The sequence below is a fragment of the Apteryx mantelli genome, chromosome 3, assembly GCF_036417845.1.
Source record: "Apteryx mantelli isolate bAptMan1 chromosome 3, bAptMan1.hap1, whole genome shotgun sequence".
In the NCBI taxonomy this organism is placed as follows: Eukaryota; Metazoa; Chordata; class Aves; order Apterygiformes; family Apterygidae; genus Apteryx; species Apteryx mantelli.
In genome coordinates, this window is record NC_089980.1 from 58117547 (window position 1) to 58138494 (window position 20948).

Here is a 20948-nt window from a genome sequence, read left to right on the forward strand (position 1 = left end):
ATTCAAGCAGCTGCTCTTTACATGCATGAGCACATTTATATTTCGATCATGCAAAAAGAGAGGGGGGGTGAAGCCCCTGAAACAACTCAGCTATAGAGGGAAGTGGCAAATGGGCCAGAGACTGGATGAAATGTTCTGCCAGGCCAGATTCAGCCCACAGACTCATTCAGCTTTTGTATACAAAGGGAACATTGCTACATCATTTTCAGTTTCTAGTATGAAAATTTTTTTTGCACCTTACATTTCTGCATTCTTTTCCTATTTAGTCCTTACACCTTGGAGACGTACCTCAATTTAAGCTAAATTGCTGAATTTAATTTATTCTGTCCAATCTCACCTGCTTAAACTCAGTACGTTTCTAATTTACAAAATATCACTTTCTCTCTGCGATGCTACAAGCTGCCATCAGCTGAGATGCGAAAGGGAAGTGGCAGACTCTTGCAGGATGAGACTTTAGCATTTCCTCTGTCTGGTTTACCCAAAGCTAGGTTTAGTCATTTCGAGGGACACTTCAAGACACTACACTTTGCACTGTTTCTTTTTTTGTGGTGGGGAACTGTATGATAGCTGGTTGGAGTTTGGAGCAGATAAAGAAAGAGGCATTTGAGGTGAAACTTGGAAAGGTCACTCTTTTGGACCATTCAAAGGGCCAACTGGATGGGGCATTTGTATTCATGGCAGACGCTGCTCTGAGAACCGGATGGGTATTTCCTATCATTAAAAAACAAGTATCTTCAGGGGCGGCGCACAGACTCATAGAATAATTTATGTTGGGAGGGCCATCTGCAGATTGCCTGGTTCAAACCTCACCCCCAAACAGGCCCGATTTTCAAGTTACATCCCAATGGTTTGAGGAAGGCCATTAATGCCTGCTGCCAGGATTACTTCCTGAATTCATTTTATCAGAGGAACTGAAAACGAATCTCCTGCTTCACAGAGGTCAATGCCACGCTAGGAATTCCCTTCTTCTGCTTTGACAAGTGCCTTTTGAAGTATGGAAAACTGGTGGAAGGATTTTTAAAAGTCTTTAGCTGTTGGCTTTCTTATTAGTGATGGGGGCGCACCAAAGGCAGGAAATCTTGAAGTACATTCGTATAAAAAGGGGAAGAAACCTTACTGATTTCCCCAGCCACGCACGGTCCCCGTCACAACCAGAGTTTTGCAGTTGGTTTCACTGAATTTTGGTTTGGGCTTGTAACACTCCCATACATAAGAAGGTTAAAAGGAAAAAAAAGATGTGTATGTATATGTATACAAACGTCCTTTTATTCAGCGGGCTCAAGCGTGAAACCCTCCGTTCCAGCGGCCGCCCCGGCAGGCGGCGGGGCGAAGAGGGGGCGGGGGCAGAGCCAGGGTCGGGCGGCCGTTGGCGGCCGTTGGCGCCCGCCCGCGTGCGTGACGGCGGCGGCGGCCACCTGCGCCGCGAGGCCACGTGAGCGCCACATCACCGCGGCTCCGCGCGTTCAAAGTCAGCAGGAAGAGCGGCGGCGCGGCGCGGCGCAGCACAGCGCGTTTCCCCCCAGCCCTTCAACTTCGCGGCCCGGCGCGGGGGCCGCAGCTGGCCCCGGGGCGCTGGGCTGGGCTTGGCTTGGGAAGATGCTGCAGTCGCTGGCGGGCAGCTCCTGCGTGCGGCTGGTGGAGCAGCACCGCTCCGCCTGGTGCTTCGCGCTGCTGGTGCTGGGCTACCTGCTCTACTTGGTCTTCGGCGCCGTGGTGTTCTCCTCGGTGGAGCTGCCCTACGAGGACCTGCTGCGCCAGGAGCTGGGCAAGCTGAAGCAGCGCTTCCTGGAGGAGCACGCCTGCCTCTCGGAGCAGCAGCTGGAGCAGTTCCTGCTGCGGGTGCTGGAGGCCAGCAACTACGGCGTCTCGGTGCTCAGCAACGCCTCGGGCAACTGGAACTGGGACTTCACCTCCTCCCTGTTCTTCGCCAGCACCGTGCTCTCCACCACGGGTAAGGAGGCGGCGGGGGGCGGCCCTTCCCGCCGGGCCTCGCCACCTGCCCGGCGCCCGGAGGCCTCCCCTGCCGCCGCGTTGGGAGGGGGGGCTCCGGGAGGCCCCCTTCGCGGAGGCGCGGGGGCTGCTGAGGGTTCCGCCTGGCTCCCTCCGCTCGGGGTCCCCGCTGCGGGGCTCCCCGGCCCGCGCTGGGCGGCGGCGGAGGGGCCGGGGCCTGCGGAGGCCCGGCCGGGGGCCGCGCGAGGGGGGAGGGGGGACGGGCGGCCGTTAGGCTCGAGCCCCCCGCGCAACCGTGCGCGGGAGGCGGCCGCCGCCCCGGAGGCGGCTCCCGCGGAGAGGCTGGGCGGGTGTCACGGCGCAAAAATGCGGAAAGCGGCCAGGCGGGCTCCGCGGTGCCTGGTGTCACTCCGTGCACGGAATGACCTAGCGAGGGCAGGCTGGTGTAAAGTTTCTTTCGCTGCGGAAAAATCAATTGCTCATCACGGGTGGCTGGAAAAAGAGCACACCCATAACTAATTCAGTATTTCAGTCTGAGTGGCGTTTTCATACGCGCTGTTAAATCCTGGAAGCAGCACTGAACTAGGTTCAAATAGATGTGTAGACGTGGCTGCTGGTCCTAGCTGTTGCCAAAATAGTGGGCTGTCTGCTATCTCTCCAGGAATTTAGAAATACTTTTTTTTTTTAATGAAATAAAGTGAGACTGTCAGTTTAAACTTATAAATTTATGCCTCTGCTTCTGAGGTGAGTCTGCGTTGTTTTTGGAGCATCTCAAAAGTGAAGGAAAGAAGAGAGACTTTGCACACCTACTGAGTCTCTGCAACATGGCAGTGGCTATGCAGTAATCCTGTCTGCAAATACTTAACTGGCAACCCACCTGCCCTTGGCTTCAGGAGGGCACGCAGGTATCTTGTGCTAGTGATAGCCGAGAGGCCTCCTGGAAATGACCTCTTAGCAGAGCTAAAGGGAGACATCAGAGCTGTTACACTGACTTCCCAGAACCTGCGTAGTTCCCTTGTGTAAGGGAAATCTTTTATGTAAGATGTGTATCCCAGAACAAAATTAGTGCTGTCCCCCACAAACATCTATATTGATGTCATTGCCATACATTCAAAATATGGTTTCAATTTTAATAATTTAATCTACTCTATTTATCCCTAAGAGCCAAGGTTTTAACTTTCTCTAATGCTTAAAGAGGCAGGCACTGTGCCAGGCTTCCACCTCCATGCGCCGCCCCCCCCCCCCCCCCCCCCCACACACAAATAAACTGGTGTTTTGGAAAATCCACCTAGGTGCCTGTCTCCTTCTTTGAACTTTTACATGCTTTTAGAAGTCTCTTCTTAGGCTCTTTGAAGCTGAAGAAGTCTGCTGCTTTGCTTTCTTTTTTGCTTTTTTTTTTCCTTCTCCAGTCTGGACTGAAAAAAACAGTAACCTAGAATAATAAAGAATAATGAAGTTAAATTTCAGTATTATTTTTACTGCCAGCTTCAATTTCAAGTTTAATATTTGCATAGTAAAACGCTAAAAGATAATGTTTATTTGCTTCTAAATAGCAATGGAAATTGCTGTTTTGAAAGACTTAAGGAAACATTTCTTCAGCCATAATTTTTATACACTCATTTTTATAACAGTTATGTTTCAGGTAAGATGGTAATGGACTGCTCTTTTTGTAAATACTGAGTACAGGTATGTGTGCTGGGAAGCTGGACTTGTGACAATTTTAATGACTGAATTTGGAAATTGGCTCACTGAAATAAACTTTTTTTATCACAGAATGGTTGAGGTTGGGAGGGACTGTTGCAGATCATCTGATCCAACCTCCCTGCACAAGCAGAATCAACTAGAGCAGGTTGTCCAGGACTGTGGCCAGACGGCTTTTGAATATCTCCAAGGATGGAGACTCTGCAGCCTCTCTGGGTGACCTGTCCCATGCTCAGTCACTCTCACAGTTTAAAAAAAAAAAAAAAAAAAAAAAAAAAAAATTTAGTTAGAAAAGCTTTTAAAAATTGCCTTAAAGCTAGTCCAAATTGAGGGCTTTGCCGTCTAAGTAATTTGAGTCTTTACTGCTATAAAAGATGCAATGCGCCCCCCCCCCACCGAGTGAGCACTCTAAGAGCTATATCAGCTGATATCAATGATAATGTTTTGTGGTGTGCTTTCTGACTGATTAGGACAAGTATTTTTGTTTTTAAAAAAGAATGTTAGACAATGAATGTACAAATGAGGTTGTCTGCATATTTTAGGAGTTTTCAAATAGTAAGATGGGGGCAAAGAAGATGTGAAAGTGACATGCTTATGGCATATGCAATTAAATGTTTCCAGTGAATGAAGTTTTAAAGCTATAGTCAATGTATAGTAATAGCAGGGGTGGGGAAAAGTGTGAAATTGTAATAGTACTTCACTACTTTTTTTATTTATTTTTTTTTAATAAAATCATAAAATTCTTTAAACTTAAAGCACTGAATTGTATGGATCTTATGCTACCCTGTTTTCATTCCTAATCAAATTTTCTAACACCAAAATATAATTTTTTTCTGAAACCTATTTTTATGTTCAAATTAACTTTTCTATATAATAGTAACCTGCACTTTAAAGGAAACGAAAAAGGGCCCTGCTTTTATATCTGTTCTTATACAGTTAGTATATATAACTTTTCATTTGTTTATCAGAAAAATCTAGTCCACAAACACTGCAATATATTTATTTTTAAATCTGGCAATTTCCATTTCAGAGATGAGTCAACCCAAAAAAGTTCATCATCAGGACCCTGGGATTTGGACTGTGTTAGTAACACTTCAGTACTGCCTGTTAAGACACAATACAGAATAGTTGAATTCAGTAGTACAGTCCAGGCACAGATACCCCTTTCCCCCTGCACATATGCTTTGGGGCAAGGCATAACCTGATTTGAGCATAGAGACCTCACAAGGAAACTGTTGAAAACACAAGCCACTGTTGTCCAAATTGAAAGCCTTTTAGAAAACTCTACTTCAGAAGTATGCACTTAGAAAACAAAGGTCTGAAATGTGTGGGTTTTTTTATTCCTGTGACTATCAAACTGAGGTTCATCTATTAGTCATTCATCAAACAGATAAGGCATCAAATGGTACTTCCTTCTGTATCTAATAATCTTTTGGGCTAGGCTGCTCTTAACAAAATCCATCCATTTCTTATTTTAGGTACTGGCTTTGAACTTTATGTAAAAACACTGTTGTACTTCTTGCATTGCTTCCTGTTATATATAAACAGGAACTTTAAGTCCACAGGTATATATGCAGACCAATCTACCGTGTCCATCATCTACCTAAATTCTTCCCAGAGCATACAGTTTTCAGGGATGGATTCCCCCTTCCCCTTCCCCTTCCCCTTCCCCTTCCCCTTCCCCTTCCCCTTCCCCTTCCCCTTCCCCTTCCCCTTCCCCTTCCCCTTCCCCTTCCCCTTCCCCTTCCCCTTCCCCTTCCCCTTCCCCTTCCCCTTCCCCTTCCCCTTCCCCTTCCCCTTCCCCTTCCCCTTCCCCTTCCCCTTCCCCTTCCCCTTCCCCTTCCCCTTCCCCTTCCCCTTCCCCTTCCCCTTCCCCCTGCATCTGTGCAAGAAACCTTTTGAGTCCTTTCAAATAGTCATTAAAATAAGACTGGCAAGAAGCAGGACCTGCCTGGTCATCTGAACATTCAAATATTTATGAACAGCTACTTGAGAAGTGTTGTATCATTACAAATAGTATACCTCAAATGCCTTCTCTTTCGCAAAGAGCGTACAGATTAATTGCAGAAAAAGACAACACTGGTATTGAAGACCTACTGATGGTTGCTTCTGTATTCAGGGGCGTAGTATGAAATTGGAGGGAGCACTAGGATGTTCCTTATGTTTAGCTGATTGAATTTACCAATCACTGCTTAAATGAATGCACACCTACCCCCTGTACAGAGGCCAAGGCTAACTTCACAGCCTTTTAGTTTTCTGTAGCAAGCCTGTAGGGAAAGCTTTTAAATTTTAGAATCCCCAACTCTCCTTCTTATTCCCTCAGTCCTTATTTGGGCTTTTACTAACTAAAGAAAAATACTTGAAGAAAATGATTAAAGTCAATTAAGAATTCTGAAAAATATGTATAAATAGAAGAGGTTTGCAAAATAAACACAGGAGGGCAAACTGTTGCTTGAAAGGAATTCAAATTGGCTGCGCACATGGACTGTCACAGGACTGTCACAAGCTGCCTGAAGGATGGGCAAACAAAGGATAATGATAAATGGCAGTGAAATGGACTGGATGAGGCTCCAACAAATTACAGCAGTCACTGGCAGAAGGTTCCTCTTTTAACAATTTACTCCACCCTGTAAAACTTCAGCAGTCTTGCAGAATCCTGTATGAGCAGTGCGCAAAAGGAAGGAATTGATTAATCAAGTGTTGACAATATAAACACAAAGAATATATGGTTGTGTGTGTTTAAATGGCATCTGTATTTGGAAACTCTTCGTAATTATGACCTTATGCACTTATATGTTCATAGCTGGTCTCAGTGCTAGATGTCGTGAACAATCTTGCTGAAGCCATTGTTTCTGGTTGGCTTTATTATGGGACCATCTGTGCATATATGTGTTTATTTTAAGAATAAAAATGAAGTAATTTTTGCATGCAGAATCGGTTATCTCCCAGGTAGTATATTTTCACTGTTCTTAGTGTTGTTGGTCTCTAACATCTTATTGCATATTAGTGCAATATGGGAATACTGTCAGAAGAATAGAGTAAGAAAGGAAATTACTCTTCTTATCTTCCAACACAACCAATAATAAAGTGTCTTATGCTGAAGAAAAACAGATAGGGAAGGAAGGGAGATGCCAGTTCATGAACTTATGGCCTGTATTTTGAGACATGTTTTTGGAAAGGGTCTTCTCAGTGTAAAGGTATTTTGCAGCTGTTCACAAGAAAGGAGGATAGGTGTGTTCTGGCTGTCCAGCTTTGAGTATTTTTTTCACCCATCGTGGATATAGGTTTCATTTACCATTTAGACAACAGAGGGAAGGTGAGAAAGAGCTACTTTAGGTCTTCCTCTACTGTGACAGAGCTGCCAAGATACATGTTGCGAAGAAGTCAGGTCCCAGGGCAAGACAGAGGAAGTGTGAGGAGAAATTTCTTCTAAAATGGCAATGAATATTTTTGGATTAAGATCAGACTGGACTTTTTTTCTGAACTAGAAGAGTCGAGACAGTAAGAGGAGGAAAGAGAGAGAGCTGTCAGTATTCAATGACTTATGAATCTGGTAAGGTCATTAGGATGTACCTGCATCTTCTCCAGAGTTTAGCCTGCACCAGTTCTAACGTTGGCAATAAACACGGGTGTGTTATTCTGCATTGCAAAGGATGGCACCCAGATCAGTGGCATACTAAACTCATGTTTCTGCTTGCTGTATTTTGAACAGAGTAAAGACTATATGTGTAATAGCTATAGCTAAATGCTCATAGTGGCTAGTTATCTTGAAACTGCTTGGTTGAAGAACAATGAAGATACAGTATAGTTTTTGGGAAGAGTTTTGCATTCAAGTTAAGTAGCTTATTTGAGTCTTACTGGCAAGTGATATGAGGAATCTTAGTTACATTTATTATTAATGCAAATATTTGATTCTCAAGGCCATTCTCTTTTAAGTCTGATTCTTGTAAACGTTCTTACTAATTATTTGTAAGAGAAACTAAACTATGTATTTATTTATGAAAGATACCAAATTGGGAGATTGTGCTGGAGTCAGTGGATGTACTGTAAAGGAAGGGTTAGAAATATGGTAGAAATTCAGAAGAGACCTGTCAGTTCGCATCATTTTCCCCGCATTCCTTTATCAAGAAGTGATCATCTTTGCTCTTCTGCCTCTTCAGAGGAACAGACCCCACATCCAGTGCATACTTACAGTATGCAGTACAGATCTTAACAAATCCATGAAAGATTAGGGAATGTCATGAAAACATCATGATGTCTTTGTAACACTCTTTTGTAAGATTCAGGCCACTGCGATTTCGTGACACTGGGTCTTTCATATATTATGGAAGAGGGATAATTTAACTTAATCAGAGGATAATTCACAAAGGCTTTAGAGGAAAAGCAAACTTTTATTTGTTCTATACTCAAATTTAATGTAGAATAAATAATTTATTTTGTAGGCAACAATGTGGTTAATATCCCTGAGGATGCCTATACTAGCTCATTAATACACTGAAAAAAATGCTTTTCATAATTCATATCAAATGTATGCCTGGAAACTTGTCATAAGTTACAGAGTTGTCTCTTCTATGAAAATATACAAACTTTATGATGGTTTAAGTTCAGATCAGTCTCACTAGTCACTTCTGACTCCAGCAGAAAACTGAAGCTTCATTGTACTCCTCCTCCTCCTCCTCCTCTTTACAGCTTGTAGATCGTTAAATACCTGTGATAAATTGCAGTTATTCACTGGGTGGTTCCAACCTTTGGGAATGAATTTTGTTTCTCCCTTTTAAGTAAGAGTTGTTTGTTACTTAGCAACAACAGCTACAGAAAAATGTAATTTGCTGGAGATGGTCTAGGAGACAAAGCTAGATTGTGCTGTGACAGATGTTTTCATATTGGAGTGCCAGTAAGAAACGTAAAGGGAATGAAGAAGTAGATTGAGAAAGATGCCAGAGGAGGGGGTTTACGTTCAATATGCTGACTGTTTGGACGTTGAATTAGAACGTGAGAAACCACATTCTTTAATCTCCTTTGCTTAGAGGGACTTGAATTCACGTCCCAGGAGAATGGTTTAATGACACAGGGCATTCTGGGACAGGGTAGTCAGAGCTATGCCATTGAGGCTGTCCCCTTTCAGATAATTAGACATTCACTGGAGCTGGGCCTTGAACCAAGCGTCCCACCTCTCAGGTTAAATAGTGTAAACACGAAGTGAAAGAGTCATTCTGTCTGCCTGTGTCCCTGAGTATTCCTCTCAGGGAATATTTCAGTATTTTATACAACATAGTACAGCTTCAGACTTGCATGCTGTCAAATTTTAGTCTGGCCCCAGGGTTAAGAGACTGTCTTCTAGGATGTGAGAGACTTAAGATGAGTTCAGCTTAATGCCTTTCTTGAGACAAGGATTTGAGTTGAGATTTTCTGGCTGTTTTGGGGAAGAGGAGACAAAAAGACTACCATTATGTATCTTGGAAAGCTGTAGGAGGAGAAAGGATGATGCACATAAAATATTACTGAGAAGGTAAATTGTGTGTTTCTGATCTCCCTGTCTTACAACCTAAGAACATGGGAATGTTCAATGAAATCCAAAGATAGCAAATTTAAAACCAGAAAAGGAGGAATTTATCAAGTTTTGAAAAAACTCAGCTTTTCTGAATATGTTGGAAAAAAAACTGATTTCTGTGAATATATCCAAAATATCTATATTTTTCAAAATTAATGATAGTAAACACTTTGGAAGGATTTTAGACTTCATGCTTTAGGATGCAGGCCACTCTTTAGTTACTAGAGATGACAGCTATGCCCAGTAGACTGGTCACATTACCTTTTGTGTGCCTAGTACAAAGCTTTTGCTGTTTTCTCTATCGTAGTAGCCTGTAGCAGAGAGAAAATCCGGGTCTAGCCTGTCTTCTGTTCCAGGTAGGGTGGCAGTTTCTGGCTTCTCAAGTGGGCACAGTCCTAAGCTGTGCCAAACTCCTGCTTGTGCTTGCTGAAATAAAGGATGGTAAAAGTAGCTCTAATCCATTGTTTATGCTTTGCAGGCTGATGAGTAGTAAAAAACATCTCCTGGCAGAAATTAGAGCAGCCATGGAGTAGCATGACTGTATTGTTGTTCAGAGCCATGCTGGCTGCTGATGGATGGAGTGCCTCTTTTACCACTTCTGTCCTCACTTCTGCGTGGAACTGTTCCACCTGCCTTGCTAAATTCCCAGTGATGAGGAGCTAGCCCAGGAGCTCTCCACAGGGAAGGAGCTTCTTTAGTCCTGCTACATCAGCTTTAAGGTCATTCTTCCTCTACTGAAAATCAAAGGGCGGGGGGGGGGGGGGAGGACAGCCCATTGAACTCTAGTATGGTATGTAGAGTATAACTGAGGTTGTAAATGAGTTGATGGTGTCCTACCATGGGTTTATTAATCAGTTCGGGTTTTGTAGCTGTTAACTTTGTTTGCTGTTTCTCTGTTTTTCCAACTTCCACTATCTTGAAATTAGTTGGTGTTTGTAATAGAGGGATTATGTGGCCTACTGTTATTCTGTTATTATTCTAGTATTTGGCTTTGTTTTGATCTGTAATACTTGCATCCTTTTGGAAAGGAAGAGACTAATCTCTCACACTTGCCTTTCATTAAAAAGTTTCTATTTATAATTCTTTCTCTAAGCTAGAGTTTGTATTACCATTCAGCTGTTGTCTCCAAATTGAATTCCTAAGCAAAAAGTTATATCAACTGTCAGAACACAATTTCTCAAATGTGTGCATTTGACAGTCAAATCCTGCAGTTCCTGACTTTCTGAGAAGGAATTTCACTTTTATGTGCATGTAACTTAAAAGAAGTCTTCTTTCGAATCCAAATTCTTTCCTTTTATAGTTTATTGGCTGTTTTTCATTCTATGTTTCACTTTGGCCTACTCCATCATAGTCTTAATCTTCTATGTTTTTTGGGGTAAAGGAACAGCATAATCCAGGGAGAAGTAGCTAGTTTAGCCACTGTTTGGAGGTTAATCATAAACTAGGCCACAAGCTACTCAACCATACCAAGACACTTCTTGACACGCTCAGAAATGAAATTTCAGCAATTTGAGAAAAACTAGGAAACCTGGAGAGTTTTGATGCCTTCAGGATTAGAGAGTAGCTCTGAAAGATTTCTCAGGAATTAGCTGCCTACATTTCTACTGTCTTTCTGGATCTGGCCATAGTTGCTTGAAGATTGTGGCATTTGTACAAAGTTCAACTGAAGCTCTAGAGTAGTTACTGATGATGATCCAGAAGACCCTGGGAGAAATATGTCCCTTCACTTTTTCCCTTAAGAACCTATTTGCAGTGTTAAACAGTTTGCATTTCTTACAAAGAAAAACAATGGCATGATCCTGATTAAAAAATTAACTGAGGGAAAGAAATTAATAAAATAAAACTTTTCGAGTGGCTGTGCTTCAGAAAGGTATCAGAGTGGCTTTTGCACCAACACATGGATTTTCTGTCCCCCAGAAAGAAAGATGCAGAGTCACATGTGGCTTTGCTTAAGGAAGTTTTTATACTCTGTTCAGAGATGGCTGTGGATGGTATACCACTTGTCTCCAGACCACAAATGTGTACCTGGTGAGTTTACTAACTGATGCTTCCCTTGTGTTACTGTAGTTTGTATTCTAAACTGATTTTTTTGCCAGTAGCTTAAGCAATTTCAGAAAGGTATCACAGCATCTTTTTGGAATTGGGGGAACGCAGATGTGGAAGCAAACAGCTTGCCTAGGCAGTATCCTCTAGCAGCGGCTGAGGGAGGAGGTTGGGCTGGGCAGCAGGTTTTGCCAGTAGAACAAGCCAACCTAGTCATTTTCTCAGCACCATCCTGCTTGTGTGCAGAGAAAGTGAGGCTGTGCCCTCTGAAAAAAGTTGCATGCTATTTACCAGCAGAAACTTAAACAGCAAGTTTCCATTTTTCTTCTGGTAATCATGAGTGCTGTTATGCTAATAGGAGATAGAGGCTTTCTTTATCTTCTTACTGTCCTCTACTACAAACTGAAAACTTCTGGAGTACCTGCAACTTCTACATGGAAGGTTTTTAAGTATAACTTAATATCGTTGCAAACACAGCTTTTGAGAGAACTGGTACCATGAGAATGGGGTTTTGTCATCTCTTTGCTCCTCATGTGCGTATCATGCTCCACATACTGAATGTATTTTCTGAAGATGTTAAAAATAACTCCTGAAACTAAAATAAAAAGGTTAAAATGTACCTGTGAATTTCATCCTACGTGTTAGTATCTGAGTGCTTGCTTCTGTGCCATTTAATTATTTAAAGACTATTTAAATCCAATCAGCTAAATAACCTTAAATTCTTTCACAGCAGCTACTTCACAAATGGTTTTCAAGGCAGAAATGGGTTGGTTTTTTCTTTTAGGGGAAAAAATAATAAACAGATGTAGATATTAAAATGTTGGAGTTAAAAAAAATATGTTGTCCCATTCCTTACCTCTGTAAGCAGAAACTTAATGAGAGAAGAATCTAGCTTCAGATTTCTGGCTTTTATGAATCAAAATCCATTGCAGATGGCACTTAGATTTTGGACCTTTTTTCCTTTGTGTAGGCTGTGTAATGTTGCTAGTAGTATTATGCAGAAACAGATATAAATGGAATCATTTTTCCCAGCTTCATTGACAATATTTTTAGTTTGAGGTTAAATATTCTTCACTGAGTGTTTACAGTGAAGGCATTGCATATAGTTAAAAAGATATAATTGTATGCCATTAAAATAAATAAGTTATAAATTTGGTTCAGCTTAAGTATTTCCTGAAACATTGGTGAAAACTATTTCAGGCTTTTCATATAGAAACATGCAGTGCAACTAAAAGCATGAGCACAGGGTATCTCTTTCATGCTGTTGAGGAAAAAAATGGTATGACCTACAGAAAACCGTACAGCTACTAAGCCTGCTGGGAATTGGTGCATATCTGCTTTTCCGTCTTTTCTGTCATAATATGCCTAAAGGTGACACAAGTATGCTGAAGCCAAGCTAAACACAGAATTGCAGGGTGAAGACCTCGTGCCAAGGAAAAAGAAAACAGCCAGCTCAACAGTGTTTGTAAAATTTACTGTTGTATCACTAATTTCTCCATTCTTCTTATACATCAAAGCTTATGTACTTACTATAATTATCTTTAAATTTGAGAAGATTTATTAGCAAGAGGAAGGAAATATGATCCTACTGAAGACCTCAAATAATGGCGGCACTGTTTTGTTTGGAGCTTAAGTATGTTTTTATCTTTAAGCCCTCACGGAAGTTCTTTTGCATGACACTTGGATGCTTACTTTTTTAATTTTTGATATTAGGCCTACAAGGCACATGAACACATTTTGATAGGTTGAGCTAGAATGGGTATCCTCCACCCTTTCTGGTATAGTTTGTAAAGTTTTTTGTTACTTCAGAATCACCAAATGCAAAGGCAAGGCAAAGTGTCTAATTTCTTCTCCTTCCCCATATGCTGAGATCATACTAAAGGTGGCTTTAGAGAAAGCTGTAATGGGGGGGGGGGGAAGTGTGTTTCAGAAATAGCAATGTGTTCAGGGACCTGGAAAAAAAACAAAGGAGCTTGGATGTTTAACTATTGGGGACTTCATTCTACAATCTTACCTTGTAAAAGTAAAAACACTAAAAATGTTGTCATGTTTAAGATTAGCATGAGAAGGCTATGAAAGCTCTACACTGTGTATTATTTAAGTAGCTATTTACCTAACTGCATGCTATACAAGAATGGCATAGACCTTTCCCTTTGAAGCCTATAGCCTAAAGGAAATGAGAAGACCCTAAAGCAAACCAGAAAGCTTCCATCTGTTCTAGAGTTCTGGAAGCTCTAGGCTGTGTGACTTACTAATGGGCAATTAAATTTTAAACACTTTCCAGCATGCCTTGTTACTTATTTTCATGGTTGTATTTTAACTTAATATTGGAATGCTGACTCAGCTGTAAACCAGAAATAACTAAGAATCAAAGACATATCATTGTGTTACTACTTGAAAGTCCTAGCTACTGTAAATTGTAAGAATGATGAACAGAAATGAATACAGTGCAGTGAATCATTTAGAATGGTTAACATCTGGCACTGAAGCTCTCTTGTGTGGGAATAAGAGAACGTTAAATTCACCTACATACATTTACATGTCCATTGAGCAATCCAGCCCCTCAATTTGACTTCTGGTCCACTGCTGCGACTGCAGTTGGGCAAGCAAAGAACTATAAACATTATGAGATGTTACGTTCTGTGAGTCAACAACAACTGTGTTGACAGGGAAAGGGTAAATATAAGAGGGCAAGCTCCTGCCTTACTTCATTACTGGAGTTCTGCACGTTTACATTCTGCCCATCTATAGTGCAAAAAATAAAGATTTATTTTAGTCATGCTCCTGTAGGTACAGCTATTTATACTATCAAAACTAGCTGAATGTTCAGGTCATATTTGGGGGGGGGGGGGGGGATAATTGCTATCTGACAGAATCGTGTATGCTGCTTCCAGGAAAATGTCATTTACACTAAAAGTTATCATTAGAAATAAATGTTGACAAAAGAAAAAGGTACAAACCCTCTCAACATCTCAAGCAGAAGTCTGAGATCCCAATTTTGGCCTTGTATTAGGCCATGTCCTTGGATGTTATGAGGGAGATGGTAGTAATCTGTCACATTTCTGAACCATCTTTCATCAATAGATCCCAAAGCATGTGCATAGCAGAAACTGGTTTACTGATTAGAGCACTGTTAACGTGTTCTACATCTTGTGGGACAGTGGTATTTCTGTATGTATTTTGCAAATGGGTGAACTAAGGCAAAGAGAAAACCATTTGTGAAAGATCATGTAAGAGTCATTAGTATAGTTGAGAATAGGAGCTTGTGAATCTTGTCTTGCAATTCTCTGCTCCCACTGCTAGGCCACATTCTCATACATAAAACTGATTTTTCCATCCCGCAAATGCACTTCCGCATGCTTTCATTTTCTTGGTTTGAACTTCTTTTTCTTTAGTATTATTTTTTTTTTCTGCTCCATAGTATTTTAGGAAGTTGCAGTTACATGAATGAGGACTTACAGAAGCTATATAAAAGTCTGTAATAACATTTCCATACCTTTCCTTCAGTGGAGACTGTAGAAATATTGCCACACCCATCTAGGAAATTGTTCAGTTGTGTACTTTGTGCAAAAAACAAGCAGGATATCAGTTGCTATCAGCTGATAGCGTATCAAATCCATGAATAGCCTTTGTGGGAAGAAGTTAGTGTTTGCTCTGCTGTAGCCTGCTGGTTGCCTCTCTTTGTACATGCTCAGGGTGACATTGAACAAAACGGGCTGAGCCTACCTAACCTCTCTGCCATTGAAAGGAAGATGTCTTGGACACCTGATTCCTCCCCTGGGCTAGGTCTGTCACTGACCAGGCCCCAACAGTAAGCCAAATCAGCCTAGAAAAAAAGTATTCACTTTTTTTTTTCCTGGATTAGTTTGCTCTGAGTTATTGCAGTCAGATAAGCTGCAACCAACCTAAGAGGAGGTAGACCCACACAGAGGAAAGGATCTTCTTTTTCAGCAGTGACTCTTAGATTAGATCAGTTGTCTCATGTAGCTGTTTGGGGAATGCATGGAAAGAATCAAAAATGCACAGGCCAAGTTAACAACAGATGTAGGAAAGGAGCTGGCAACCTAAGAACGCGTTTCCTGTAATGGTGATGTATCTGACAACTGCTGACCGCCCCTTGTAAAGGAGCGTCATTTCAAGCAAGTTTAAAATGAGAGCTAGCAAAGCTGAAACATTTTTAACAAGTGTCCTCTTTGCTAGTACAGGTTCCAGCACCAAAATATTTTTACATCCTGCTAGGACTCCATGCAGTATACCTTAAGCACAGACATCTCAAGGCGAATCTTATATTTTTTTCCACTTGATAACTAATGTTATCTGATATCTCGCCTAGCCTTTGAAACTAGTAAGGAAGTAATGCAGTAATGCATTGCGTTTAGTCACTGTAACCTGTTTGCAAATTCTAGTCATTAGTAACTATAAGAAACTTGATGCTTTCCTGGGGTCAGGCTCTTGGAAAGAAACACTTCCCTTGAAAAGATGTGTTAACTAGCAATTTACAAATTGCTGACCCCGGCTGTTCAGTGTTAAGCTTTTATTGTGGAATTAATCTTCAGTTTACCCCCCCACATACTGAAGTCTGAGAGATGCCACTTAAAGCATCACGTTTTCCTTAGTCACAGGTTACACTGATCTGGCTTTTTTTGTTTTGGCCAGAGTTTGCAAATGCAAGCACTGACAGGAGGGTGCTGAATATGAGAAACCTTAGTATGACTCAGTTTTCAGATGGGATGGTTGCTAAGCAGTTTCTGATACTTGTGCTACTTTAAGGTGTAGGAAATAAGACTCAAAATCATTTATCAGTGTTGACAGTCTTTGACACAATGGGTCCAGCATTCTGATTGGGCAGATGGAGCATTTTTGACGAGTTGGCCTGTTGATTTAATGTTGCCTCTATTCACTGTGTGCAGGACTATCTTATTCTGTCCCTGGGAGGTTATCCTGATGTATTTTCACTAGGAAAATCATACTGTAGGAAGCAGAAGGGTTGTGAGAATTTCTGAGAACATCAAAGAGGCACTTTTCTAAGAAAACAAATCAATGTTTACTGTTTTAAAATAAATTGCCATCAATCTAAACAAATAATATAGTATTTGAAAATGGTGAAGCATTTATGTTGCTCTGTCTGTGTCTTTACATTGTTGGTAAACTTCTGTGTCTGCAGTTTGCTTTTTTTAAATATTATATCACAGTTTGTTTCTAAATAATTTCTTCTAGTTAGATGAAACAACCTACATTTCTTCCTCCTATGAACAGAAATAGTACATGCAATTACAATGATGGGTTTTTCTTTTGTTTTCCCTTAATTTGTTGGTAGGACATACAGTTGTGATTATCCTAAGCCATCCTGATTTCTGTGTGACTAATCAAGTTTATGGTTCTCAGAATTTTTATTTACTATATGGAATGTCCTAAACATATGAATGGTTTAATAACACTAGTATATCTATAAAATGTGCTTATGGTTCAATGAGCTAGCTTTCAAAGCATTAAAAGTATTTCTCCATTGGGTCTTGCAAATTAATGTTTTATTATGAACATGAAACTGTGAGTATATTCAGCTAGCCTGTATTCGGATGGTAGAGTACCATCATGCATCATATTTTGAATTGTGATTTAGAATTTTGAATAAGCCGGAGAGCTCATCTGAAAACATACTTCACTTTAGCCTTTGTGTAAACACTGTCTCTTAACTTTAGAAGTGGGACGTTTTGGGGTTTTTTTTAATTAAAATTTGATTTTCCATATGCAATATACCTCTGTAGAAGTGGAGAATGATGCATTTTAGTGCTGTGTATTTTTGTTATTTGATCCTCTGATTTTTAGTGGTCTGTGTTAAGTTGATTTGCTTTTATTTTGCTCTGTGTGCTGTTAAATTCTTCATATTTCTCAGAAATAGCTATTAAAATACAAGGCAGAAATAGGATTTTTTTTTTAACATAGATGCATTATCATGTTTGATTCCTTTAAATATGGAATACTGAAATATCTTACAAATATAGGTAAAGACTGTCTTCCTCTGCCAAAAAAGGAAGCTAGTGCAAGTAATTTCCCCAAGTTCCATATGTCAAATCAATAACAAGATTAGGAGAATAAATTCCTATCCCCCTGCTGTATTCAGTAGATAATACTTTCTTCCATGTGAGGTTGCATTTTAATACAAAAATGCTGCTTGCGGATTTGATTTTAACTCCACAACCTGGAATTGCCTAATTTTTTAATGTTGTGTGGTAATTCTTTACTGCCCACAATACCAGTTTCATTCACTGTTTTCATGCTCTGTTCTTCCTGATGGTACAATAAAGCAATTTTTGTTTCAGAGGTGGAGGTGGGAAGCATACTAATCTGCAGCTGGTTGTTTCTATTTATTCCCAGATGGCAGGAAGAATAACAACTGTGACTCATTTCAGTGTAAGAAATGATAATTTAGCAAAGCTGCATAGGTACTCATCACTAATTAGATACCTGATTAAAGTACTACAGTACATGCCACTGAGACGTATTCAAGGCTTTTGACACATCAAAGACATATTTGGGATGGTAACAAGTGCCCATTATAATTTTTTGTAAACCTTTTGCCAGTAAACTGCACCTGACTTTTGTTCTTTTCAAGCTGAGTTCCATACCACACAGGTGCCAGGCTCAGCAGTGGCAGCTGCTCCATCCCTATAGTACCCTGTGTATAAACAAGGTCTTTCAAGTGGTAGGAGGCTGAAGTAATTGACAGAGCTTTCAAACCTGTTACAGGAGAAATTGGGGTTGAGGGAAGAGAAAGTTGCAACATGGAAAAAAAACATGGTTCCAGACCTTTTCCTACAAAGAACAAGCCCTGTCTTCTGCTACTCTGTTCAAAAGTATATATGCTCTCAGGTTCGGTGCCAGTTAGAAGCTAAATGGGTGTCAGCTGCTAAAACAGATTTTTTCCATTGGTATCACTGTTGCAGACTGCTGTATCTAAGTACAAAATCTGGAAGTATTAGTCTTGTTTAAGACATGATATCACCTTTATATTGCAGCCAAGGTTAGAGTCTCATCATACTCTGTACCATATTAACACATGTAATGAGACTGTCACTGTCATGGACAAACTACTGGCTAAATTAATAGATAATGTCATTTCCTCCTTCCTGGTCTATCAGAATCTCTGAAGCATTTCCCAGCTTAAGTTCTTTTCCTACACTGAATATTTAGGGGTTTGATTCCCAGGAAGAAGAATTGCAGAAAGGCTTCTACCCCTCTCAGTACCTTGAAGATAATGTTGAACTACTTAACAGGGTTTTGCATGAACCTGTTTCTTTGATTGCATATTAATGTTGATGATCAGTGGCTTTAAAACTCTATTTTGGTGAGAATGCTGCTGCACATGTGCTGATACGCATAGCAGTAAGAAAACTCTAACCAAAAAATCAGCACAAAACCTTGTTTCCTAACATTTCAGAGGACTACAAGTAAAGCTTCCTTGCTAAAGCCCATTTATATTTCTCTTCTATCAAATTTTAGTTTCGGAGACTCATGGAGTTTGTTCTACCAAGAAACATTCATAATAAAATAGTCTGTTGGTGAGAACCCCACTTTGGTACAGATTTTAGACCATCTGTTGCCTAGTGGGCAGGTAAACCAATAAAACAATAATTGGAGTTCTCCTTGCTGAATTCTCAGAGGAGCCCTCAGGAAGTCTAATCTTGCTTTTGACCTGTTGGTTGGCTTGTGTTCCACAGGCTTTTGTCGTTTTCCTTTTCCTGTTTTTTCCATTGAAAAATGAACCTGAGATTAGATGGAAGTAACTGTTGCTGCAAAATCCACGTTTCCTTGCTTAAGCTAAATATTTGCTAGAGGCAGATCTAAAGATGTGATATTCTTATTTTGGATAGGTATTTCTAGAAATGTGCTGTTACTGAGAGGTCTTGGGGGGAGGAGGGGGATCCCAACAGCGAATGGATCCTAGTTTGATTACAGTTTAACCCTTACAGAGTCTTAAATCTAGATTATGACTAAGAGGAACTGAATTCTAGTTGAAAAAAAGTAGTTAGCTTAAAAAAAAAAAGTAAACCCAGAAATGCATGCATATCTTTTGACTATTATCTGTGATAAGATTAAAGACTGAATGTTTTGCCACAAAGGTGTAGCAGAGCTCTGTCTGCTGAATACACTCACATATTTAGTCTTTGTTCCTGCCTTGAGCTCTGTGTAGCCGTGCGTACTCAGAGCATGAAGTCTTTAATGACACGTTGCTTCAAAAAACATGATTGAAGTCGGCAGGACTCTGTGGGAATGCAGGTCCAGCCTACGGATACCTCATGTCAGGATCAAGGTTTAGCATGTCATAACAAAAAGGAGTTTGACAATGGACAGTTTCATACAACCTGTTTAGCTTACAGCTACGGTTTGGAAAATCTAGTTTCCTGCTCACACAGGCTAAGAGGGAAAGCTTTTCCACCTGAGAGCCTGGAGAATCCAAACTTCTCCTGTGGAGTGTGTACCTTTCTAAAGGCAAGTTTAATGGTCCTGGAAATGTAATATATGCCTTAACTATAGTTCCACCACCTTTGTCTCACAGTGGGTTCCCTTTTGGTGATGGCTGGGGAGGAATGTGTGCTTTCATATAGACTGGCTGATTAGAGACCTGTGCTGGAAGGGTGTAACAGTTCCCTTGAGTTGTTTGTGTATGCTTCACTCATTTACACTGTATGCAGGCAGGATTAGCAAGATCCGGTATCCGGCTATGACATGAAAGAGTGCTTTCGTTTTCCACTTAAAGTTGTTATCTTTCGAGTAGTATTTCTCTCTGGTACTTTTACTGAGAAGATATGTTATTGAGCCAAACACTAACTAGTAATCATCCCAGATGTGGGAGGGATATATAATTTCTGTACTTATTCTTATGGCTGTACTTGGTTCCCCTGCAGCGGATTCCATCTACTGTTTATGCAGTTCCAGCACAATACATCCTTTTACTGCGTAGTATCTGTACTGAGCTCTCCCTTATTACCCCCACCCCATGTGGATCTTAACCATTTGTGTGTGAATGAGTTCAGCATTGCCTTTACTACTGCATAGTTATAATGTTTTTCACTTACTTCATTATATAGTAACTATATGACTAAAACAGCAGTAAATGTCTATCCAAATATTACTGCTTTCTAGCCATTCATTATGCCCATCAGACTGTAATCCTTTATATATGTCTTGTCTCACACATGGTGTGATGAGTGAACTTTCCAACAAAAGGAATGTGGAATATTTGGATTAGAAGTAAAAATTATTAGCATTTGTTTAGTTTGGCCCAGTTATGCCTGATTTCCCTTCAGTTTATGCAGTGTCCTCATGTGTTCATTAATGACCTGAGGTTCAGGTAGCCACACAAACCGTTAATACTGTCATCATTTATCTTTCACCAGTATATTTGCAACATGGTGGCAATTCTCAAACTATTTACAGGTGAAAGACTTTACTATAGCAAATCAGGACTGCACCTGAGAAGAGGAAACACATCCCAAATGGGGACCTGTACTTTTAAGATGTTCTGGCATGGGTCTGCTGAGCACATGTCCAGGAGTTGACTCTGGAGAAGTGCTGTTAACTTAAGAGTTCAAACTCTGAAGGCATCTGAAGTCTGCCAGATTTCTTGACCCTCGGTGGGAGAATCTGCAGTTGGGTTTTGGTTCAGATCAGGAGTGTGCTATTGAAACAAATCTCCAGATCG

The 20948-nt window shown here is 40.7% G+C and overlaps 1 protein-coding gene across 1 annotated transcript in view; it reads left to right on the plus strand.

Moving 5' to 3' along the window:
* The first annotated feature begins 1268 nt into the window (after window positions 1-1268).
* KCNK1 (potassium two pore domain channel subfamily K member 1) overlaps window positions 1269-20948 on the plus strand; it is a 36730-nt gene continuing 17050 nt past the window's right edge. The window contains exon 1 of the mRNA XM_013946043.2: window positions 1269-1951. Within this exon, the coding sequence (XP_013801497.2) occupies window positions 1597-1951 (355 nt within the window). The 5' untranslated portion in view covers window positions 1269-1596. The remainder of the gene's footprint in view (window positions 1952-20948) is intronic.